This window comes from Oryza sativa, chromosome 1 (assembly GCF_034140825.1).
Source record: "Oryza sativa Japonica Group chromosome 1, ASM3414082v1".
Lineage (NCBI taxonomy): Eukaryota > Viridiplantae > Streptophyta > Magnoliopsida > Poales > Poaceae > Oryza > Oryza sativa.
Window position 1 is genome coordinate 36,467,382 of NC_089035.1, and position 24,658 is coordinate 36,492,039.

The 24,658-nt window shown below is 45.9% G+C and overlaps 2 protein-coding genes across 9 annotated transcripts; both read left to right on the forward strand.

Annotated features, from left to right (window-relative positions):
- The first annotated feature begins 1,282 nt into the window (after positions 1–1,282).
- On the forward strand, positions 1,283–12,608 carry LOC4327459 (SAC3 family protein A). Of its 8 annotated transcripts, none has more exons than XM_026022321.2 (14): positions 2,909–3,295; positions 4,125–4,228; positions 4,863–5,678; positions 5,815–6,339; positions 6,642–6,740; positions 7,731–7,834; positions 8,891–9,068; positions 9,144–9,614; positions 9,753–9,893; positions 10,660–10,719; positions 11,183–11,313; positions 11,435–11,568; positions 11,665–11,894; positions 11,976–12,608. In XM_026022321.2, exons 3-14 carry the CDS (start codon positions 4,872–4,874, stop codon positions 12,072–12,074), a joined length of 2,979 nt encoding a protein of 992 aa, XP_025878106.1. In that variant the 5' UTR covers positions 2,909–3,295; positions 4,125–4,228; positions 4,863–4,871; the 3' UTR covers positions 12,075–12,608. The 8 variants fall into 8 exon arrangements, with proteins under 8 accessions (XP_066165974.1, XP_066165984.1, XP_025878106.1 ...); XM_066309891.1 differs by lacking the exon at positions 4,125–4,228 and having other exon boundaries at positions 4,863–5,223; positions 5,316–5,678; XM_066309897.1 differs by lacking the exon at positions 2,909–3,295 and having other exon boundaries at positions 4,125–4,259; positions 4,863–5,223; positions 5,316–5,678.
- Positions 12,609–18,779: 6,171 nt separating this feature from the next.
- On the forward strand, positions 18,780–21,519 carry LOC4327460 (ABC transporter G family member 6). The gene has a single exon (XM_026022322.2). It carries the CDS (start codon positions 18,968–18,970, stop codon positions 21,215–21,217), a length of 2,250 nt encoding a protein of 749 aa, XP_025878107.1. The 5' UTR covers positions 18,780–18,967; the 3' UTR covers positions 21,218–21,519.
- Positions 21,520–24,658: the final 3,139 nt, after the last annotated feature.

The window sequence follows — 24,658 nt, forward strand, 5'->3', positions numbered from 1 at the left end:
AAACTTCGTAAGCAACTACCTTCAAGGCATTAGCAGTGCGCCACCGAAAAATGCCGGACCTCACTAGCCACATAGGCGAGGAACAATATAAGCTACATGTCTCATAGTGCAGGCCACTCGTGGTGGGTCCCACTAGTATTACCTTTTTTGGTAAAATTTGCTATAGGACATCAAAAAAAATTTGTAATTAGCTAGAGGATACTGTAAAAACGTGTATTTGCTATAGTGCATCGCAAAAAACTGGTAATTGGCTGTTGGACACCCGCAGCACTATTTTATTATTTTTGGAGGAAAAGGAGAGAGAAACAGCTGTGTAAATACGGTTATACCCTTTGAATTTGTTTCTTTTTCTTTATTCTTTTCTTTCTCATTCTCTCTCTTCTCTCTATTCTTTCTTCTTGCTTCTCTCTCGATCCCCTTTCTCACCACGCGAGTGCACGCCTGAGCAGGAGACAGCTGACGTGGGGCGGTGCGAGGCGACGGCCGGGCGCAGCAGCGCAGGCGCCGGCGGCCAGCTGTGTGCGGCGGCGCGGCCAAGGCCACGATGGCGTGGCGCTACGGCGTGGCGGAAGCTGGTGGCTTGCCGTTGTCGGCGTGGTCACCACCCTTGCCCCAGATGAGCGCGTGGTCTCACATGACGCGAAGGAGGATAGCTCGGCGGCGAGGCGCAAGCCACCGGTGCTGGCCTCCGGGTCCGCCGGGATGACGACACACGCGAGGCTGCATAGCCCGGACGCCGCGGTGAGCTCGACCACCGAGCTGCGCCGGTTGAACCTGCCCATGAGGAGCCACGAGAGGACGGACACGGGCATGGTCGCCAGTGACAGGACGAGCATCTTCCTTCGTCCCAGATGAGTGTCGGCGAGCGTCGTGAGTAGAAAGCCTCCGACGAGGTTGTCAGCGAAGAACGACGACGCCGGGAGGGAGACGAGCGCCGGGCAGCCGCCACTCTTGAGCGCCTACTCCGACACAACCGACGTCCTGGCTGAGTGGTCCCACTCATGTCGCGGCGCTCCGCCACGAGCGCGACGGCGCCACTCATCGCCAAGCCGAGCATGCAGATGAGCGCCGGCGCGCGTGGCTGCATGTAAACCCCCCTCCCGTCGGCGAACGTGGCCGGCACCGTCGCCGTGGCCGCGGATTGCCGCTCCGCCACCCGGCTTGTCTGGGAAGAAGGAGAGGGAGTGGGGACTTTCATGTGGGGCCCACGTGGGAGTCATTTGAGCCAAGGGCAAACTTGTCTTTAATCATTGTTTCCCTAGTTTTCCTCCAAAAATAATAAAATAATGCTGCGGATGTCCAGCAGACAATTACCATTTTTTTTCGATGCCTTGCCGCAAATACACATTTTTACGGTGTGCTCCAACTAATTACACGTTTTTTAAGATGTGCTACAGCAAATTTGCCAACTTTTTTACCTTTTCATCTCTCTCTCTAGTTTCCCCACCGGTACTTTGCGTCACGAGAGAAGCAGGCGCTGCTCCTCTACCATTTCATCTCTCTCTCTCTTTACTTTCCCACCGCGCGAGCGGAGCTGCGGCGGCAGTGCCGAGCTAGCGGAGCGGCGGCGGTGTCGACCGGCGGCGTCGAGCGGCGCGACGGACGACGGCGGCGGCCTCGAGCGGCGCTGTGGACGACAGCGGCGGCCCCAAGCGGCGGATCTCTCTCCTCTCGCCCCGGGCGGCGTCGAAGGCGGCGGGCGGGGTGGCCCGAGCGGCGACGGTGCCGGGCGGCCGGGCGACCCGGCCGGCGCCACTCCTCCCCCGACCAGCACTCTTCTCCTCCCCGGCCGACGTCTCTTCTCTCCCGGCGCTGCCCAGGCACGGGGAGGCGGGCGCCGGACGTGGAGTGGAGCGCCGACGCCGGACTTGGAGCGGGGTGGCCGGCGTCGGACGTGGAGCAGGCGGCGGCGCCGGACGTGGAGTGTGGCGCCATCGCCGGACTTGGAGCGAGGCGGCCGGCGCCGGACATGGAGCGGGACGAGGAGATCGGAGGCGAGCGCGCGCGCGGAGCAACGATGGAGAAGCCACTCGCTCCAAGCGCGGTTGCGGCGCTCTCTCCCTGCCCCATGCGACCTCGATATCACCGGAGAACTTGTGACCTTCTTTGGACGCGAGGACCTCAGGTTTGTGGGCCCAAACACGGACGTGGCGTAGATTCTCCCCGCTTTGCCGACGTGGATTGCTCAGGCTGAATGCCAACTCATTGCATTATGAACGTGGCAACCCATTCACAGTGCACGTGGTCTCACAGGTACCAACTTTATCACTTTACTAACTTTTTCTTTATCCCCTCCTTTCTTCACTCCTTTTTCCCCACCCCATAGCCCCAAGCCGGGCCGAGCTCCTCCGCTACCGACGGGAGAGGCGGCGGGGCTTGGCGCTCGCCGGCGCACCACCCTCCTCTCCCTCCTCCCACCTCCCATGAAACAACGGCGAGGTCGGCACGCGGAAGCGGGCGGCGGAGGAATCGGCGGCGGGGGAGCTCGGCGGCGGGGGAGCTCGACGTCGGCCGGCGAGGGCGCCGTCGCTTCACCACCTCTGCGGGCGAGCTCCTCTCGTCGCCGCCGGATGGGATGGCGAACTCGGCACGGATCTGGCTCGGATTCGGCGCCCCTACTCTTCCTCTCCGGCGAGCTTTTTCACTCACTCACTGTGTTTCTCTCACAAAATTTGCTGAGGTTCTCGGAGCCAAAACTAGCCATGCGAACCTGGTGAAAACGTGGGCCCCATCTCCTTCTCTCCTCCATGCACGCATTGGACCGACATGGACAGAGATTACCACACGCCACCTCACCGCATCGTGAATGGCCTAACGTTGGGCCTGCATAACCAGTTTTTGGGCTAGTCAGGCCCGTTTACAAACCAAGCCACAAGGTTATAAGCCCACACACACGTCTCTCTTCTCTACTCGTCCCCCTCCGCCGCACCCGCCGACCCCTCCTCTCTCGTCCCCGGCCCGACGGAGGTGGAAAAAAAAAAGAAAAAGAAAAAAAAACTCAAACCGCCGCACTCGCACATCCGGCTCGCCATAGTCCCCCTCTTCTCCAACGAAATCTTCGCCGTGTCAACCCGCGCCTCCGATTTCTCCAGCTTTTCTTTCCCGGGATTGCGCGCGTGCTCCCTCCCGCTCGATCCGGCTCCGCTTGCCCGTGCTAGCCGCGGACTCGGGGGGTGGCTCTCACCTGTTGTGAGGCCGCTAGGGTTTCAGCTCGAGCTCTGGAGCCGTAGGGCGCCGGGATATGGCGGCCCAGGGCGGGGAGGCGGCTGCCGGATCCGACGCCAAGCCCACTGCGGTATGCTTCCTCTGCTCCTGATTCGGCGTCAGTCCCTAGCTTGTGAGTTGTGAGGCCTCTGCCGCCGCATCCTTTTGGAGTTGTGATTATTTCCTGCACTTGCGCGGTGTGATTCGCCTCTGCTTTGGGTTAGGATGCAGTGGGTGGTATCCATAATCTAGTTGATTACTTCAGTGTTTTCTGCTTGGGCGTGTTGCCTTGAGAAACTTAGGTTTAGTGCAACGGTTGGATATCTAGTTGTAGCCGGTGGAAGATGTTTAGGGATGTTTTTTTTTTGCTAATTTACTTGTTCACGAATTTAGGAAAACCAAGGACTGAAATAGTCGAAGTAGGTTGATGCCATATATTACAATGTTGTTGTTTACTACTACCTCCTTCCCCAAATGTTTGACGTTGGTTAGTTCCAACGTCAAACAGAAAAGAATGGAGGGAGTACTACTGTTGCTTTGCTTATAGCATAATGGCTGCGCACTCTTCCTATCTACGTACCTAGTTGACAAGCCGTCATGGTTGTTGGTCAATTTGCTGTGGTTTAGCCGTTTAGTCCCCCGGAGGTTAATACATGAGGCGCTTATAATGTTGTCCGTTGCCAGCGTTTTGGATGTAACTGAATAGCTTGTTTCATTCTGAAATTGATAACGTTGTTTGTCTGCACTCTACATAAATTGTATGCTTCATTCTGTACTCTTTAATGTTCAGTGGATATGGCTGATATGGAGCTGCCACGAATAAAGTTTTAAATGTTATTAATTAGAGCGTGCCCACCTATTTACAAGGCGTTTTCTTTCCCTTTTTGAAACCGGCATGCCTAATGTTTCGGATATAGCAGTAAACAGGTTTCGGAAAGCTAGGATCAAAGATCTACTGGTGAAACCATTTAGCACGTGAGGACCTGCTTTTTAGGAGTCTGTTTTGTGAAGTAATGCCCTAAGTGTGAGGACCTGTGATGCCATCTGCTTATTCTGTAAGACATAAATTTATAAAGATGGGCATAAATGTAACTGTACTTATGTAGGTTTGTGTTAAATTTGTTGTGCATCTTTGCTTGAACGGCAGGTTAAAGCCAGTTGATGCTGTAGTTTGTGTATATTCTAATATTGCATTTATTAGACAGTTTCTGCTGTCATTTGTTTGCCACGTCATCCTTTTAGATTTTCTCTGCCACATCTGACATGTCATTATGTACTATATTGTGAGATAAAGCATGAAAGGGGAATTCTGCCTTGTATAGATAAAGGTGGTTTTGTACAAAACAAGTAAGGGGAATTGTACATAAAGGTTTTTTTTGTATAAAGACTGTCTTATAAAACAAGTCATTACTGTGTGAATATTACCTTGGCATTCTTTTTGCATCTCATGCTGTTTTTTTTTCTGTGGGTCACGTGGCACAATAGTGTACTCCTAATGTTTTTCTGCCTGTTTCTACACTTTGCTACATGGGGATCGATATTTCTTTCCATGATTTTCCCTGTTTTGCCAGAGAAGCGTCATATTGTGTTGTAAGTTTTTTTTTTCACATCATACATTGTTCCAACCTGAAATTTTGTTTGTTCTAAACAAATAATAGGGCACAGGCATGGAGCAGCCAAGTCCATCTCCATATCAACCTTCAGCTTCTGATCATCATTTGTGGTCTTCTTCGACTGGTGCTCCCTGGAACTATTCAATGAATAACTCTAACCAAAACACAGTTTATTATGACCCACAAAGGGATGTGTCAGTTCCAGGATCTACTGAAAATGTGACAAGTGGTGCAACTCATGTGGTCCAATCAGCTATGGGCATTACTGGTGCAACTGATTCTTATGCTCCTTACTCGAATTCTGTTCAACCCGGTTACAATGCTCCACAGTATCCAAACTATTACTATAACTGTCCACAAAGTACAAATGAATCTTCTGTTCAACAAGGAGTAGATCAAAGTTCAGGTGCTGCTTATCAGCCTCTTACTTCATTTCAGAATTCAGGATCTTATGTTGGTCCTACAAGTAACACATATTATAATGCTGGTGCTCATCAGACTGCACCGGGATATGCTACCAGCAACAATTATTATCAAAGCAATTCCTGGACTGGCGGAAGTTCTGGAGATAATCATGTACAATCATATCAGAGCTATACTCCATCAGATACTAATGCAGCCCAGAGTTCTAGTTCACTACCCAACAATTCTTACCATTATCATCAGCAGTATAATCAATGGCCTTATTATTATGATCAGTCCGCACCAAGTTCTGGTGGTCCTGCAGTTGCTGTCAGCAGTGTTTCTGATGCAAACACTGCCAGCGTCAGTTCTGGTTATGTTTATCCGAGCACCCAACCACCTCCACCAGGCACTACATGGAGAAGTGATGCTGGTGCAACTGCTGTCCCTCCCCCGCAGGTATTATTTCTTCATTAGTACTTGGGAACCTGTGACTCTGAGCACTTCCTATGTCCTATTCATTGTATATTTTTTTATTCAGGTTTTTCCCACAAGTAGTTTTGCGTTGCCAAATTTAACAGTTAGCAATTGACAGGCACCAGGAACCCCAGTGTTTCAAAATCAGCATGTCAACCAGGCAGCAGGTCCCCCAGGGTATCAAAACCAGTATGTCAACCAGGCTCCAGGCACCCCAGGATTCCAAAACCAGTATGTTAACCAGGCACCAGCTGTCCCAGGATTTCAGAACCAGTATGCTAACCTAGCACCAACATATCAACCGGGCACTACATACTATAGTCAGTTACCACTAAGTAACCAAGCAGATCAACAGAAGGCTTCACGTTGGCAGGGTCCAATTTCAAACGTTTCTTCAGTCAATCATGTTTCTGAAAGTTCTCAACCAACTTTTCAGGGTTCTGCGACATCAGATGCTCTCAGGGTAAACAAAATCCAGATCCCAACAAATCCTCGAATAGCTCCAACTCTTCCTATGGCAATGCCCAAAGTAGAGAAGAGAAATTTAGAAGCTGATTCATCAAAAAAGCCTGCATATGTTAGTGTCGCAGTGCAAAAGAATGATGTGAAAGCAGCTCAAGATGGTCACGAAGCTGTAACGCAGGTGAGTAACGATTCTATTTACTTGTTTTTGTTTTGGTGATTATCAACGATACTATTATTATCCTTCAGGGACAAGGAACCAACTTTGTGGAAATTTAAACATGCTTACTCCTTAACATTTCCATTTTTGAAATTATATTTGTACATTCCTGGCTCTCAAATAAGTGGCAGTGCCCAGATTCAAAATTTGTCAAATCTCTAATGTACTTAATGCCTGTCGATTTCTCATGTGGTCATGCCAAATATAACATGCACAGCTTTACATCTACCTGTTTTGTTTACACAATTTCCTGATCTGTTTAGGGATCAATCCCTGTTTCGCTTCGTACTTATGTTGGGCGGAATGTTTCCCGTTGCAAGGATGATGCCCAGAGGTCTGCCGTGCAGAACATCTTGAAAGAGGTTCAGTAATCTGTTGTTTTTAATTCTTTTTAAACACTATATCTTGGTTTCTGTCTGGCTGGATTCTAGTTATAGACGCAACCTTCAGTTCATGAGACCTTTAGTAACTATGGGAATGGGTAAAATAGTTAGGGTTGTTCCATACTGAAGTTAACACACTAACATCAACGACAGCAATAAATAAATAGATAGGTAGATATATACAAGGTACATAAACAAAGATCCACAAAGAAACAATGGCACAGAGGCCAGACAAGCAAATAGAAAACAGAGTAGATCACGTAGGTGAATTCCTGAAGCCTCTTGGAGATTTGGCAGAAATTTCTTGTTAGTTTTTACCTGAGAAGGTTCATTTCTGCTGTAAGCATTCTCTTCCACCTATGCTTGTTTGGAGGAATCTTGTCAAAGATGTATCTGTTCTTTAGATTTGGCAGAAACTTCTTGTTAGCTTAACCTGAGAAGGTTCATTTCTGCTGTAAGCATTGTCTTCCACCTATGCTTGTTTGGAGGAATCTTGTCAAAGATGTATCTATTCTTTATAACCATATATGCCAGCAACCAGAAGGGAAAAAATTCTTTATACACTTCTTTACAAGATGTATATGCACGCCTTGTGGAGTTTAACCATAAAAGTAGAGAGCTCCTATGGATCTCTATCAACTCCCAGCAAGCTAGACTGAATTCACAGGAGACACACAGATGATCATAATCTTCAATATAATTGATTTGCGAAGAATACATGCTTCACTCTCCACTTTGGAATTCTTCATTTTAAGCATGCGCGTTGCGTTTGTTTTACCGTGGAGAAGTAGCCATAGGAATATTCTATACTTAGGCATGCATTAATTTTTCCACAAAAAGTGACTTCATATTTAAGCTCTTAAGTTGATTTTCATTATGCGCCCATTGGAGCTTGCCATGAAATATATGTTCTTACAAACTTCATAAAGAGTCTCCTAAGTCCCAAGTTTTTCCCTTCCGATAATTCAGATAATCACCAAGGCAACTGCTGATGGTATCCTTCATACTAAGAACTGGGACATTGAGCCACTGGTTCCTTTGCCAGAAAACATTACAAGCACAAATTTGACAAGGTGTGCTGCTCTTCCCTCCATTTCCTCCTTCCACTAGTGATGATGTAGCTTTTCATGTGGCAGTAACCATCAAATCATATGCTTGTATTCTTGTATAGCACCTTTTTGGTTAGTAGTATTCTTTAGGAGTATTTCCTGCAGCTTGATTTGAATTATTTGGATATTGGAAAGCAAATTTTGTTGCCATTGATTTATAACTATGTAAAGATGCTTTGCTTTGTTCACTATGAAAAAAATCTCACATTTTTCTCTTAATGCTTGAACATACAAGTACTGTAAAAACTGAGAACAACAGCACTGTGCTAGATGCAATATATGCCACTTAAGAAGCATCATGGGCAGGATCACCAAATCATAATTCCTCCCCCACCTCCCCACATAGAACTATTAAGATCAAGAAATTATTGGAATAACATCTGTTCTTTGTTTTGTTGTTCAACACATGATAAGGGTAAGTGGGTTACTTGCTTAGGCAGGTAAAAACATTGTAGAGTCTACTAAGAATGCATGGTAGTAGGCACATTGACATGTCAGTTCAGTGGATGCCTCGGAGCACCAGTGCATATTGTGTTGGAGGGCCTAGCTTCTTCCTGAAGATGCTTTTCTGGAATAAGCTGGTGGGGACGGACTTCAGCTGGCCAGTACTATAGGGGCTTAAGCCTCTCTAACAAACCTCAAAATCTACCCGTTAGAGTCTTATAGAGGATATAGGCTCATGCCATATGGTGGTTTTAAGCTTACAGAGTTCATCAAAACAACACCATAACCAAACAACTAATCTTGGTCATTGAGATAATCAGATAAACTTGGGATTTATGAAAAATACCAATATACCATTGCCATTGTAGCACTGAGGCATCGTGAAGTTGCAAAATGCCATGCAAATATGCTTGGGTTATAAATGCCATAGTCATCAAAATCCATGCTATTCATGTCCATTTAGGAGAAAGGTAATATCACATATGATGGTACTTTCCACACTTTATCGTATTTGCAAGTTCATGATTATCTTAATGATATAGAGCTAAATTTCTCAATCCTTTTTTTCTTTGGCAGCTCTGCAAAGGATTTGAGCCCCTTCTCCTTCTCAACTTCTAGGAGGAGCCCTAGTAGACGTGCAAAAAGCAGGTGGGAACCTGTTGTAGAAGAAAAGGTTGCAAATAAGGTGGAATTGATTTCCAAAGAATCAGCAAAGACCAATACCTACAATAGTTCAGAAACAACTAAAAGAGCGGTAAGATCTCAGTATGGGTTCATATAACATGCATGCCTTTCATTTATGAGAAATACTTAGCTAAATACTTTGCAGGGTAGAAGTTGGGATATTGGGAAGTTTCTCCAATCCCGTCAGGCTCCTTTAAGTCAATATAATCAGAGACCTAGTAAAAAGAAGCGGATTGGTGGTAACTCAAGTCTAACTGAAAATGGAAATGTTTCAAGTGACAGTGATAAGGAGCAGGATCTGACAAAATATTATGCTAATGCAATCACAATAGCAAATTCACCAGAGGAGAAGAAACGCCGGGAGCATAGATCCAAGCGTTTTGAACGTAGTCAGGGTGCTGCATCCTCAAAATCTAGGAGCTCTGTTCCAGATAAGGATGGAACATCCAATACATATGCTAGGAGATCTATGCCAATGCTTCTTAGCAGAAGTAATGGAGATGATGTTAGCTTCGCTGTGGAGGATTTGGATTGGGATGCACTGACTGTCAAGGGAACATGTCAGGAAATTGAGAAAAGATACCTTCGTCTTACATCAGCACCTGATCCTGCCACAGTGAGAATGCTCTGCTAATATTACCTTGTAAACTGCCTAGATTGGAAAAACATATTGTTGATAGGAAATTGTCTCTAGATGTTGTTTTCTTCCTTTTGCTACTCCTTGCTTTAGTTTTGTTTCATCATACCTTTTCAGGTAAGGCCAGAAGATGTTTTAGAGAAAGCTCTTCATATGGTTGAAACATCTCAGAAGAATTATCTGTATAAATGTGACCAACTAAAATCAATTCGGCAAGATCTTACTGTTCAGAGGATTCAGAACGAGCTGACTGTCATGGTAGCCTTTCTTAGCCCACTTTGTGTGTTATATACTGCATTATACTCCTGTTCACTATGTTAGTCCATTTTCACGGGAAATATCATTTCACAATGTATCCGAGAAAAATAATACTCCCTCCATCCCAAAATATAAGGCACAACCATTTTTTTCTGTCTCATAATATAAGGCGTGCATGCATGCATACATTAATTATCTTCTCCTGGTTCTTTTAATTTGGTTTATTTTAATTCATGTACCATTAAGTCTCTCAATCACATTGCTTGCATGTATGGATATGATTCAATTAAGGAGGTGATTAAATTTTTTCTTGGTCTTTGTGTTAGTAGTGGTTGTGCCTTATATTTTGGGATGGATGGAGTAGTTGCTATTTGCACTCCTTTTCCCAAATTTAGTAATGTGATCATGTGAATACATAGTTGCTGTGTGCTATTCAATGTGGACGCACATGATCATTTCTTATCAATTTTTTTCTTAAACTGCTGCTTCATTGGCCTATTTGCATGGTTGGCTAGGACAGATATTACAGGACGGAGTAGTTTCTAACAGTTTGGCGTGCCTCGATTATTCTGTTTGTTTTAATGTTTTGATTCATGAAGGAAATTATTTAGTTAATATTATTTTGGCATGCCATCCTTTTTTACTCTATTATCTATCTTTGATTTTTCATGTCAACGCTGTTCCAACTTCCCGCCATTTGTTTCATCTTGCCTGCTTTTTTTGGTAGCTTCCATATTACTTGTTTTATTCTCTCTTTTTTTTTCAGGTTTATGAAACTCATGCGCGCTTAGCACTTCAATCTGGAGATTTACCTGAATTCAATCAGGTTTGCTTATCTTGTTCTGAATGTCTGTCCTTATTCCTGACATAAGAATAATAAACAAGTGTCATGTGCTATTGTAGTTTCATTACGCACGTCTACTAACAGCCTTGTTAGAAATTACCCGCTCTCAGCGGTTTGAGCCAAGTTAACGTACATAATACTCTGGTGAAATAAAGCCCCCCATGTCCTTATTAGTTTCTAGTTGAAAGTCTTGACCCCCCCCCCTCCCTCTTTTTTTTTAACAGAAGCATATATGTAGCACATGGTCTATACTACTACCAATTGCAACTGCCGTAGAAATGCAGTAAATTAGCCATGTTAAAGTGTTGGTACTTTGCAAATTGTGTCTTTTCTAAAACTGGATGCTCTATTCTTGAATTATTAAGTTTTGTTTGTCTAGTTGCCTCACAGAAGAAAGAAACCTACAGCCTAATTTTTTTATTGTTTCTGCTGCAACTCTTTGCAGTGCCAATCGCAACTGAAGAGATTATATGCAGAAGGAATCAAAGGCTGTCATTTCGAATTCTCTGCTTACAACTTGTTGTGTGTCATGTTACACTCTAATAACAAAAGAGACTTGCTTTCTTCAATGGCAAGGTTGGTTATTTCACATGAGTTGGTTAATATGAGTCCATTAGGGTTGCATAATATGAGCACATATGAGTTGGTTATTTCATAGTTACATGAACCTTATTTGATATACATCCATATCTAATAGCTTGCCAAAGGAAGCCAAGCAAGACAGAACTGTCAAACATGCTCTTGCAGTTCATTCCGCTGTTTCATCTGGAAACTATGTTCTATTTTTCAAATTATACAAGACCGCACCTGACTTGAATTCTTGTCTTATGGGTAAATATGATCTCCCTCTCTCTGTAATTTGAAGTGTTCATCTAATTTCATTGAGATGGTGTTTTTGCTTTGCAACTTGCATGATTGGTGCTGTAGATCTCTATGTTGAACGGATGCGCTTTGAGGCTATAAAATGCATATCTAAATCATATCGCCCAACTTTACCTGTAAAATATGCTGCACAAGTTTTGGGATTCATGGCAATTGACGAAGTTTGTGAAGCTAAAAGAGCTGATGGATTGGAAGAATGTGAAGAATGGTTAAAAGCGCATGGTGCTGTTCTTTCAGTAGATAACAATAACGGAGAATTGCAGATAGACACAAAGGTAAAACACGCAGCAGGTTTTTGCAATGTGTTTGTGTTGTATTGGCTTTTGAAACACTGCACTACCTCTATTGTTCGACAGGTTTCTTCTACTTCCCTATACATGCCGGAACCTGATAATGCTGTTTCACATGGTGATGCATCACTTGCTGTGGATGATTTTTTGGCACGAACATCATAGGTGATGCCATGCTGAGCATTTTTATCACTCATGTGGCACTGAACTTCGAAGGTATTTCTCGATTGCATGTAGCAATGCCTGTAGAGGAATGTTCTGTTAAATGCAGGGTAGGACCTTGAAATGGATCAGCTGAAGGGGGAAGCACGGTCCCTTGTCGAAGAGAACAGAATGCACATGAGCAGGTCGCTTTCTATTATACTCAAAACGTGCTCTGGGCCTCTGAATCTCAGATGCTGTGGGATCGTTGGCATGTTGCTAGCTCTACAGCCCTGCAGCAGTTCCATTTTGACAAACAAAATTCTGGAGGCAGCATTAACCGAAAAAAAAAAACCCTCCTCGAAGTATACATTGGCGGGCATTACTTTTGTACCGTCCCAGCCAGACGACAAGTGTACATGTTGAGATGTAGTCGTACCTTCAGGCTTCAGTGTATTGTACAATTTTTGTTTACATCGGTGACCCTGATGTTACTCATTTCATTGATCAACTGCAAATAGTTAATACAAATTTGGAAGTACTCATGTTGGTCGACTACTGTTTTATTCTCTTTTTGTTAGGTAAAATGAAAAAACAAACCTGAGTAATGTCGCAACTAGACGATTAGCCGTGTTAGAAACTGTGCATTATGGCAGATTCGTCCTGAGTAATAAACTGGCCTTTTTGGGACGGAGGGAGTAGAACGTATACATTATTTCCGGTACTTGTTTTCAGTAGTCAAGTTTTATGTATTTTGATCAATAATCAAAGTAACAAATACATTTAACGTCTAAAAGTTATATCACTATATTCATATTTCAATGCTTTAGCAAAACATTAATTTTATAGTTTGTTGGGAATATATTCAAGTTTACCAAGTGTCTTACTCCCTCCTTCCCATAATATAAGGGATTTTGATTTTTTTCTTATACTGTTTGACCATTCGTTTTATTAAAAGAATTTGGAATTATTATTTATTTCATTTGTGACTTACTTTATTATTCAAAGTACTTTAAGCACAATTTTTCGTTTTTTATATTTGCACAACTTTTTTTTTGAATAAAACGAGTGGTCAAACAATACAAGCAAAAAGTCAAAATTCATTATATTACAGGAGGGATGGAGGGAGTAATTTTTATTTCTGAGATGAACGGTGCCTGAGACTGAGTCTCGGTTACCCAGTATAATTGTTTCTGTGACCGCAGCGGCAGTGCACAAGCCTCTCGAGCCAACGATCGCGACGGCGGAGTGCCAATCGATCCGAATCACATCCCTTTGCACCCATAAGAAAATCTCATCATTCTGGCAAGGCTCGCATTTGATCGACCTACGTCTAAGGAATGGCCGTCAACGCACAAATCCTATTACCCTTCCTCACCGTTAATATCGTGGCATGGAGCAGTAGCATAGCAGCAATTCAAGGCAACGAACAACTGAACAAGCGATGCGAGTGTAAAGCATGTACGGCCCCGCGCCGCGCGCTAATGCGTTACATGGGTGCGGCAAACGAGCCGGCAATGATGTAGCCGGGTGTGGGCGACGGATTCCGCAGACGAGCGCACGCACCGTCGTACCGACCGCCCCCCGGCATCCCCCCTTTCCTCCCCCGGCACGGCACAGGCAACGGGCTCAGCCTGGGAGCGCGGGCGCGGCGCAGCGTTTCACCTGGCCCGCAAGGTTTTGTCGGTAAGCCGCGCGCGCGCGCGTGGTCGCTCGCGACCGAGGCCTCGGCTCGGCTGTGGAGCGCGCGACCGAGGAGGAGGCGGCGCAATTAATGGCGCAGCGCGATGCCCGATCTGCGGCGCGGCGCTGGCAGCTGGATGAGATCACCGCCACCGTGCGCCCGCGGCAACGGAATTAAACCTGCGTTGCGACCGGGCGGGCCGGCGCCGGCTCCACTTGCAGATTTGCAGCCGCGATCGAGCTGCGGTTGCCGTCGCGAGGCGACGTTGGCCGTGAGTCGTGAGCACGCATTTATGGGCCTCCTCCCCGGTCTGGGTTTTCGGAGGTTTTGCCGTTTCGGCTAGCTATTGGCATTCTGGCATACTAGTATTACCGCTGATAGCAGCCTACTATGCTGCCGCTGGTTCGTCACGTACCCCTACTCCACCTTCGATCGCTGCGGTTACGAGTGGATTTCACCTTTCGGGTTTCTAAGAAAGAAAGAGGAAGGGATACGACGTTGATACGCATGGGTGGTAGCAGTAAAATAGCAAGTGCAGCGGCCTATGGACTTGCCAGAACGGCAGAACTACCTTGGTGAGTCACAGTAGTCAGAGTAGCGAGGGTCGTATTTTACTATTTTAGTGCATTCTAAGAGGTGGACTTATAGTTTTGAGAGCCTCCTAATTCTACACTCGCCCAACAAAACAAATGAACATGCCCGCTTTAAAAAGGCTGCAATCAAACTATATTAAATTCGATCAAATATGTTTCATATTGGATCTGTGGTCACCGGGTATAAAGAGCTCTAGAGCACGTGTTAAAGGGCGCAAGGAAAAGGATCACTCTGGTTTGTCGTACTTAGTTAGGGAGGTTAAAGATCTACTGATTGGAAGGGAGTTTAAACTCTGTAAGGCTAAGCGTAGTCAAAACAGAGTTAGTCATTGTTTAGCAGATAGAGCTCGGTGTGAGCCCGGCCTATCCGGTATTTGGGCTAACAATAGCTGTAATTTCATTACATGGTTAGTCTTCGAGAACTCCGTGATTGAGTAATATATTCTCTTTTCCCAAAAAAAAAGGCTCATTCACGAGGATATGAACGTTTATGTTGTGTTGTGTAGTGATGTGAGCGTGTGTGCGTCATACCATGTAATAAAAAAATAGTCGACCAAATATTAACTCATATTGGATCGGTGGCTACCAGGAGGGGAGCTGCGACGACCATGTCTATAGTAGTGGTTATTTGTTAATAGAAAAAAAAGAACAAAGGTTGAATAAAACATTGATTACAAGCTCCAAATTGACTTAGTCGAGAAAACTGAAATGACCTATATTCATAATATTTGTACTCCTTTTATTTCGAACTACAAATCAAATATTTTAATTTTTATCATCCTTTTCAATAAACTTTATATAGTTTAACATCGTAAGATTTATATTTTTAGATTCACCGTAAGAAATATTTCCATAATATATAGTTTTTATGTTGTTAAGCTATACAGATTTAAAACTTCAATGGTCAAATATACTTATATTTGAACTAGAATAAACTTAGAATGATAAGTAATTTTAAATGGAGGGAGTATATAAAGTTAGGCACATAATCAGAATATTGCATCGTTGCAAATAAAAGTCCAGACATAGGATGATCACATATACATGGCACTGTAGATGGACCGCAATTATGAGTGCCACCCCTTACATGAGGTCAAATCCGTATGCATGCAAATACGAGCACGAGAATTGAAGCACTAGTGAACTGTTATCCATCAACCACAACCACGATTTACTGAACCCACGGTTTTACGGTTACCGTGAAAACCGTGCGGTTATCGTGAGGTATATATAATTTTAAAAACTGATAATGTTACCGTATCTAATAGCCACGGTAACCACACAATTTTTTAAACATTGATCACAGCTCTACCACCATGTGAAATTTATTTTTACAAGATATCACGGTACTAACACATACGCTTACAATGTACTCACACTCACCTTTATAAATGGACACATGCACACTTTATCCCTATTAGCACCTAAAAAAAACTAGCATGATAATATATTTTAAAGTTGTTGAAGTCACCACGAATATCTCATTGTTTGATGAATACATCACCCAACATTGAAAACAATTAGCAGTAATTAAATACCTATGTTAAGTTTAGGACTCTAAAGTGAAGTCGCAGTACAACACAGTTTAATGGTCAAGGTTCATTTCTTTTGTTCTCTAAAGTAGTCTAGCTTATTTTCAACTATGCGCACGGGAGTTGCCAGTCTTTTATTTTGGCCCCATCTGCACTGAAAAGTTAATCTTGATATGTCACCTAAGGGCATCACCAATATACTATGACAAATTGATCTATAGATGGGACCCATATAAATAGATTTTACTTTTTACATATAGCAATCTCCACAATATATATATATATATATATATATATATATATATTGTGGAGATTGCTATATATATATATATAGACAAACACACACAATATATTATTAGAAGAAGAGAGAAGAGTAGAGATAGATAATATAATTTATTTCATATGGGTAGTCTATATGCATATGGATATCTTAATAGATGGCTGAATAGAATATTGTATTGCTTATACACTACTTTTACACATATACCCTAAGATGAGTCACGTCATACATTAATTCATCACCATTGGATTGAGAAGTACAACAAATCATAACAGTTCCATCCAATTAAAAAGAGAGGAAGCAGTAAAAAAGAAAACTTCCTATGTCAGAAAAAGAATCTAGGATTGGATGCGATACTCCCTCCGTCCTATAATATAAGGGATTTTGACTTTTTATTTACACTTTTTGACCACTCGTCTTATTTAGAAAATTTGTGCAAATATAAAAAATAAAAAGTTGTGTTTAAAGTACTTTGGATAATAAAGTAAGTCACAAATAAAATAAATAATAATTTCAAATTTTTTAAATAAGACGAATGGTCAAATAGTGTAAGCAAAAAGTCAAAATCCCTTATATTATGTGACGGAGGGAGTATGATTCATAGTCGTTGATTTTTTATAGGATGAAGGGAGTACCCAGCATCAAACCATAGGCTTCCCAGATGATTCCATACCCTTCCCTTCGGTCTGGGGGAGAGCAGACAAAAACAAAAATAGGAACTGCTACATCATTGCACACAAACAGAGTTAGGATGTGATTGTCTTTTTTGTATTTTAGTCCTAAAGTAAATTGTAATTTAGTAGTACAAACTAATCCTGCAAGTACTGAAATTTTGTATTGGTACAAAATGTATGTCTATATGATTAATTTATATTTTACCAAATAACGAGGCATATGCTCTGTGCAAGTTAGGATGTGATTGTCTTTTTTTATTTTAGTCCTAAAGTAAATTGTATCTTACAAACTAATCCTGCAACAAAGAGGAATGTATGTCTATATGATTAATTTATATTTTAACAAATAATGAGGCATATGCTCTGCGAGTTAGGATGTTATTGTCTTTTTTTATTCTAGTCCTAAAGTAAATTGTAACTTACAAACTAAGGTTGTGTTTAGTTCCTGATAAAAGTTGAAAGTTTAGGGAAAGTTGAAAGTTTGGAAAAAAATTGAAAGTTTATGTGTGTAGGAAAGTTTTGGATGTGATGTGATGTGATGGAAAGTTGGAAGTTGGGGGTAGTTGGAGGTGAACTAAACACGGCCTAAGGGCATGTACAATGGTTGTCAATAGTGGTCTCTTAGCGTTGCTAATTAGGAATATTTGTTGACATGGAGGAAAGAGAAAGAGGAGAGACAAAACATCGTTGTTATGCATGACAACGGCTTAACAACGATTCTTAGTCATTATAATATGGAAATATGGTTGCATGAGGATAAAAATATGGAAAGAATATTAACAAAAGGAATATTTTTTGAGTTAATGATTAGAGCCTTTGTCGTCTCAACTATTGTAAAGACATGGTCTCTAAATAATTTTGCATTGTTTAAGAGATCATACCCGTCTCTACCATTGAACATGTCCTAATCCCACAACAAAGAGGATAGTTATGGTTGCGCAAATAGGGAAAGCAAAACCATGGTCAAGATGAATAGAAAATGACATTTCACATTACAAGCGTATTCAAAATACTATAAATGACACATTTACGAATGTTTGGTAGATTATTTATTTTTACAATAATAATTAATCACAAATTAAGATAAATATATTATGATATAGCTATAGTTACTGCAAAAATGCATGTTTCACGGATACTTATTTAAGCTAATTAAACAACACATAAACACATCTAAATCTAATAGAGAGGAAGGTTATAATCACGCGAATGGGTGACTTAATAAGCTAGTACGAACAATGGTAAACTCTGCCTTTTTCAGAAGGTAACCAAACAGATAGGAGTAGTACGATGACTTGTCTTCACGGTAAAGATCAACTTAATCAAACTGAACTTTTGCCAACTTCCATTTTACAACCTCCCAGTACTCTTCCATTACTCCCCTCAAAAAAAAAAAGTACTCTTCCATTACATTGCTGTTGCATATGCCGTCACTTGTCACGTCTGCCATGCACGAAACGGATATACTATAAAAAAAGCAGACTAACAGAGCATCTAGATACTCCTACGAGGAACCGAACGACCGAGTTGTATAATGCGAATTGCGAACCGTGCACATTGCCTCCCACGGAACCCCCTCAGAACCCCCAACTTGCCCAATTCCCCCTCGTTTTCTCGTCTCGTCACCCACCCAAACCTAAAACGCACCCGCTCGACGTGCCAGCCAGCTAACCCACCCTCCCCCTCCTCCCTTCTCGTTGACCCGCGCCTTCCCTCCCACGGTCACACGGTACTCACCTCCACGGCTCCACGGCTCCACGCCTCTTCCACCTCGTCGTTCTCGTTCACCGCCCCCGTCCCGCTACCCCCGCGTTTTTTTCATATCCATTGCCCCGTGACACAGCCACGCCCGTACGCAGCTACGTACGCACGCATCAGCCATCACAACCCGCCGCACTCGTCTCCCGCGCGCGTCGTGCTCGTAGTCTTTAAAACTTGAGCTCGAAGCATCACAAAGTCCTAACCACACCTAGGACTGGGAGAGAAGCGCGCGGGCGCGGCATCCCATCGGTCGCAAAACCCACACCGGCTACCGTCGCGTGGCCCTACTTAAACTCCACTTTCCCTCCTCCTACCTTTGCGCCATCTGAACCACGCCACGCCGAATCGTCCGTCGTCCTAGATAGTGCTTCGCTAGCTGTGGGTGTGCATGCCATGGCGCGCGCAGTGCACGACCGCCTCCCGTTCCTAGCCACGCCCCCGCCGGCGCCGGCGAGGGGCAGGAACCCGCCGCTCGCTGAGATGCTCCGCCTCGTCGGCGCTGCCACCGTCGACTCCGACGCCGCCGCCGCCGCCGCGGATGAGGAGGCCAACGCGCTGTCGTTGCCACTGCCGCGCGGTGGTGTTACTCCTCCTCCGCCTGGCGGGCGGACCATCCAGTTCAGGCTGGCGTTCACCAGCCTCACCTACAGCGTCCGCGCGGCGCGGCGGGCGAGGCCCGGCGGCGGCGATGGCGGCGGCGGGTTTCGCCTGCCTCTGCAGAACCGGTGCGACCGCGTCACCGCGGCGGCGCCCGACGCGCACTCGTCCCGCGCGAGGGTGCTGCTGGACGGCATCACCGGGGAGGCGAGGGAGGGCGAGATCCTGGCGGTGATGGGGGCCAGTGGCTCCGGCAAGTCCACGCTCATCGACGCGCTCGCCAACCGCATCTCCCGCGACGCGCTCAAGGGCTCCGTCACGCTCAACGGCGAGCCGCTCACCGGCAACGTCATCAAGTCCATCTCCGCCTACGTCATGCAGGACGATCTGCTGTTCCCCATGCTCACCGTCGCCGAGACGCTCTCCTTCGCCGCCGAGTTCCGCCTCCCGCGCGCGCTGCCCGCCGCCAAGAAGCGCACGCGCGTGCTGGAGCTCATAGAACAGCTCGGCCTCCGCGCGGCGGCGGACACCATCATCGGCGACGAGGGCCACCGTGGAGTCTCGGGAGGCGAGCGCCGGAGGGTCTCCATCGGCACCGACATCATCCATGACCCCATCCTCCTGTTCCTCGACGAGCCCACGTCGGGGCTCGACTCCACCTCGGCGTTCATGGTCGTGCAGGTGCTCCGCAACATCGCCGAGAGCGGCAGCATTGTCATCACTTCCATCCACCAGCCGAGCCAGCGCATCCTCGGCCTTCTTGACCGCCTCATCCTCCTCTCCGGTGGACGCACCGTCTTCAGTGGACCTCCCTCCGCCATCCCGGCCTACTTCGCCGAGTTCGGGTACCCGGTGCCCGACGACGAGAACCGCGCCGAGTTCGCGCTCGACCTGATCCGCGAGTTCGAGTCGTTGCCGGCGGGAACCGGACAGCTCGTCAGCTTCAACAAGACGTGGCAGGTCATGCACGCGGCGAGGCACAACCCAAACGATGATCCGTGGGCGCCAACCATGTCGCTGAAGGAGGCCATCAGCGCGAGCATCTCGCGCGGGAAGCTGGTGTCCGGCTCGGACGTGGCCGGCGAGGCGGCGTCGATGCACACCTACGCGAACCCGTTCTGGGTGGAGATGAAGGTGCTGACGAAGCGGTCGGCGATCAACACGCGGCGCATGCCGGAGCTGTTCCTCATCAGGCTCGGCGCCGTGGTGATCACCGGCGCGATCCTCGCCACCGTGTTCTACAAGCTCGACCAGTCGCCCAAGGGCGCGCAGGAGCGGCTCGGCTTCTTCGCCTTCGCCATGTCCACCATGTTCTACACCTGCGCCGACGCGCTCCCGGTGTTCCTGCACGAGCGCTACATCTTCCTCCGGGAGACCGCCTACGGCGCGTACCGCCGCACCTCCTACGTGCTCTCCAACGCCATCGTCTCCTTCCCGCCGCTCGTCGTGCTCTCCCTCGCCTTCGCCTTCACCACATTCTTCGCCGTCGGCCTCGCCGGCGGCGTGTCCGGGTTCGCCTTCTACACCCTCGCCATCCTCGCCTCCTTCTGGGCCGGCAGCGGGTTCGTCACGTTCCTCTCCGGCGTCATACCGCACGTCATGATCGGCTACACCGTCGTCGTCGCCATCCTCGCCTACTTCCTCCTCTTCAGCGGCTTCTTCATCAACCGGGACAGGATACCGGACTACTGGATATGGTTCCACTACCTCTCACTCGTCAAGTACCCGTTCGAGGGCGTGCTCCAGAACGAGTTCGGCCGCGGCGGCGAGTGCTACGTCCGTGGCACGCAGATGTTCGACAACTCGCCGCTGGCCGTGCTGCCGGACACGGTGAAGACGAGGGTGCTGGCGTCCATCGGCACGGCGCTCGGCGTCAAGATCGGCCCCAACACCTGCGTGATGACCGGGCACAACGTGCTCCGGGAGGCGGCGGTGACGCAGCTCGGCAAGTGGGAGTGCCTCCTCGTCACGGCGGCGTGGGGCTTCTTCTTCCGGCTGCTCTTCTACTTCAGCCTCGTGCTCGGCAGCAAGAACAAGAGGAGGTGATCGAGCCGTACGGACGAGGTTGCACGCGCGCGCGCGCATTTGCGCACGCGTTTGAACGTCCGGGGGCATTAAACGCTTGGGGAGAAATAGAGAGAAAATGATGGCCTAGTTAATTTGAAGCTGTTTAATTTATGCAATTGTTAAGGCGGATATGATGTGATTTCAATTTGGACCCCTTTTTGTTTCCTGTGATTTGTAGCTAAATAAGTGGCTTATAGTCCACTACACTTTTTTTTCTTCTTTTTCTCTTTGTAGTCGCTGTGTTAAAGACTTATATATGAAATGATGAAGTGTTTTGATGATTTCTTGCTTTATATATAGTCTTGTTGATTGGTTCTACTTCCATGGCACATCATCCGTAATGCTCTGTACGTGTTAATTGTTCCTTGTGTCTTGGTGCAAAAGGGAGAAACTTCCCCTTTTTGTTGACGTTGAAACGAATAAAGCAGAAATTCCTCGTCAAAACTTTATCAACCAAAAATAAAGGAGTAAAATATGCTGTTCTTGAGCTTGTTACATTTGTTCCTTTGTGATCTGATCTTCTTAATTTAGCTCATGACTTCCAAGCAACTTTCATTGTCTCGGTGAAAGTATGAAAAAACTAGTACGTCGTACCAGTACATATCAAACTTCTGAGTGTTTAGATATTTATGTTTCTGTCAACTGTCATATGGTACATTGACATAGATAAAGTTAGATAAGAACAGTGAAGGGGTTGGTTATGGTTAGGTTAGGTACATCACATCCAGAGCCAAAGAGGTCATACCGGTATTGGCGGGTCTTAATAAATGACTACATGATGAGTTAAAAAAACTATACTAGCTTACATGTGTGCTCTGATTTGCTTCTTATGACTATTACTCCTTTAAAAATCACTGCTTTGCTTGTGTAAAGTAATCAACTTGCTAGTTCTAGAGGAGTTTGACGACACTATTATATTCGAGAATTTATCATAGATGATGGATGCACTGATGTCCATACATTTCATTGGGTCTTTTTCACAGTTCTTAACGGTGACATATATATTACAGCAAACCTCAACGAAATTTTCAACTTGACAAGTTTTTCTAGGATACAAATTTAAACATTTGATGCAGGGTATAAATTACTAGTATGTTCTTGTTGCACTGCCTTTCTTGTCTGCAAACCAAAACTACCCTGCTCCTCATGGCAGCCAGCCTCTCCGTAATTGAGTTACTGGTTAGTGGTTATCACTTACCATCTCCAACTGGTAATAGCACCATGTACTTGCTGCTTCTCTTCCAGGTTAGGACAGAAGAAAACAGCAAAGTGGTCCTGGAGCCTGGACCATGGAGTTGAAAAAAATGGATCATCCTCGTCACGATATGCGAGAGGGGGCCGGTTGTTGGGCAAGCAAGCAAGCAAGCGGATTTCCAAGGGAAGCTAAGCAAGCACCAGAGCATATTTCCGGGCATCACCTGCAAGGCTGCAACTGGCAGCTGATGGCTATCTGAACCGAGGCGTTTAGGTCAGATGATGATGAGCTGCACCGTACCAAACCCGGTGTTCGGAGAGAGACAGAGATGCCGATACGGCAACACCTGTATTTTGGAAAAATCGCAGGCTTGGCGTTTGGAAAATGCTCCGAGTTCGCAGCATGCAGCGGTACGCTGTACTATATTGTATTCGTGCATACGATGGGCGCCTGGGTCCTCGTTGTAGGTCGCCGATCGCTCGCCAAACGAGCACCGGAAACCGTCGCCTGTCAGCGTGACGGCTGCGTCAGCAGCGCCGGCACGGTTGCCGCATGATGATAGTTAACTCGTTTATTGTGAGTCAACGGTGCTTGGGACTTGGGGTTGGGGAAGGGGGAGGAATCAAGTGCTCAGAATATTCATCGGTTCAGCTTGAGTAGTAGTACTAGTTTCGAGCCACTGACTGTCTATTGCTCGTGGAGATCACCAAGAGTCGAGAGGTTTAGGACTTTGGGTGTGTTCAGTTCACATTAAAATTGAAAGTTTGGTTGAAATTGAAACGATGTGACGGAAAAGTTAGAAGTTTATGTGTGTAGGAAAGTTTTAATGTGATGAAAAAATTGAAGGTTTGAAGAAAAAGTTTGGAACTAGCCAAGGCCATGTAGGGTAGCAATTCTACGATGATAGTCATCATGATATCATAAGACTCTATTGCTTGTGGAAATCACCGAGTGTCAAGAGGGTTTTGGACTTTATAGGGTAGCAATTATACGATGATACTTCTTGATACCATAAAACTGTCTCATTTGCTTGTGGAAATCACTAAGAGTCAAGAGGGTTTTGGACTTTATAGGGTAGCAATTATAGGATTCGGATCAGCTGCAGTCTGCAACTTAAGCAGTAGTAGTGCATGTCATTGGATGGTCCAGATTGCATGCTGTATAGTACATAGTACTGTAGCACAATACTGTAGCACAAAATACTGTAGCCATTACTACTGTAGCGTTCGATCTGAACCGTTGATCGTAAAAATGGATGGCTAAAATTGTGTGCAGTTTTATCTTGCAGTTACAGGTGTAAGTGCACCCGATCTCAATTCGCAATTATACGATGATACTTCATGATACCATAAGACTGTCTCTGTTGCTTGTGGAAATCAGCAAGAGTCGAGAGGGTTTTGGACTTTATAGGGTAGCAATTCTACGACGATAGTCATGATACCATAATAGGCGGCTCTTCATCTTGTGCTTTCACTTTCCTGACGCAATTTAAGGGGTAGTCGTGTCGCCATCGGGTAGTTGCGCTTGGTTCGGCCTTATTGGGCTTAGAATGATAGCTTCCAATGTCGGAATAAGATCACTTTAACTTCCTTAACTAGTGACCGAATTTGATTTGTGTCCTTCAATCGCAATATCAAATATCTCGACCCCTCAACTATTAGAACCAGTGCAATTTGACTCCCTCGGTATTTTTGGAGGATGATTTCACTGACGTGGCGTCTACATGGCAGTGTTGACTTAGTATGTGGTGTTGACGTGGCGCTTAGGTGGCATTAGAGTTAAAAACATAATATGGGACCCATTTGTCATCCACACACAGAAAAATTGTGGACCCACTGACATATGGGACCCACATGTCATCCTCTCCTCACTCCTTCCTCCTCGCTCTCTCCCTTCTCTCTCTGTCTCTTTCTCTCCCCTTAGACTGCATCGCCACCTGCCGCCGAACTGCGCCGTGCTGCCGCCCGCCGGTGCCCTCTCCTTCACCTCCCGCTGCATCGCCGCCTGCCGCCAAGCGCACGGCGAAGGGTAAGGAGTCGTGGCGGCGCGGGGCGCTCATGGCGGTGGAGGACCTGCTGGATGTTGCTGCTCCTGTTCTCGCCATTGTCGGAGTCGGCGCCGCCCACGCCGACGGAGAATCTCAAGGAGGCGATGAGCACGCCGAGGCTCGGACCCAGCTTCGTCGGTGGGACAAAGCGGGACTCGATGGAGACGGTGGAGCTCTC

What these genes read in the sequence shown, in the direction of transcription:
- LOC4327459 (XM_066309877.1), top strand. Translation starts at nt 1,970, where the DNA reads ATGGAGCGGGACGAGGAGATCGGAGGCGAGCGCGCGCGCGGAGCAACG. An exon ending in TTTGGACGCGAGGACCTCAG is followed by an intron (nt 2,126 to 4,862) that starts GTTTGTGGGCCC and finishes AACAAATAATAG; the next exon opens with GGCACAGGCATGGAGCAGCC. An exon ending in TTGCTTTCTTCAATGGCAAG is followed by an intron (nt 11,314 to 11,434) that starts GTTGGTTATTTC and finishes CATATCTAATAG; the next exon opens with CTTGCCAAAGGAAGCCAAGC.
- LOC4327460 (XM_026022322.2), top strand. Translation starts at nt 18,968, where the DNA reads ATGGCGCGCGCAGTGCACGACCGCCTCCCGTTCCTAGCCACGCCCCCG.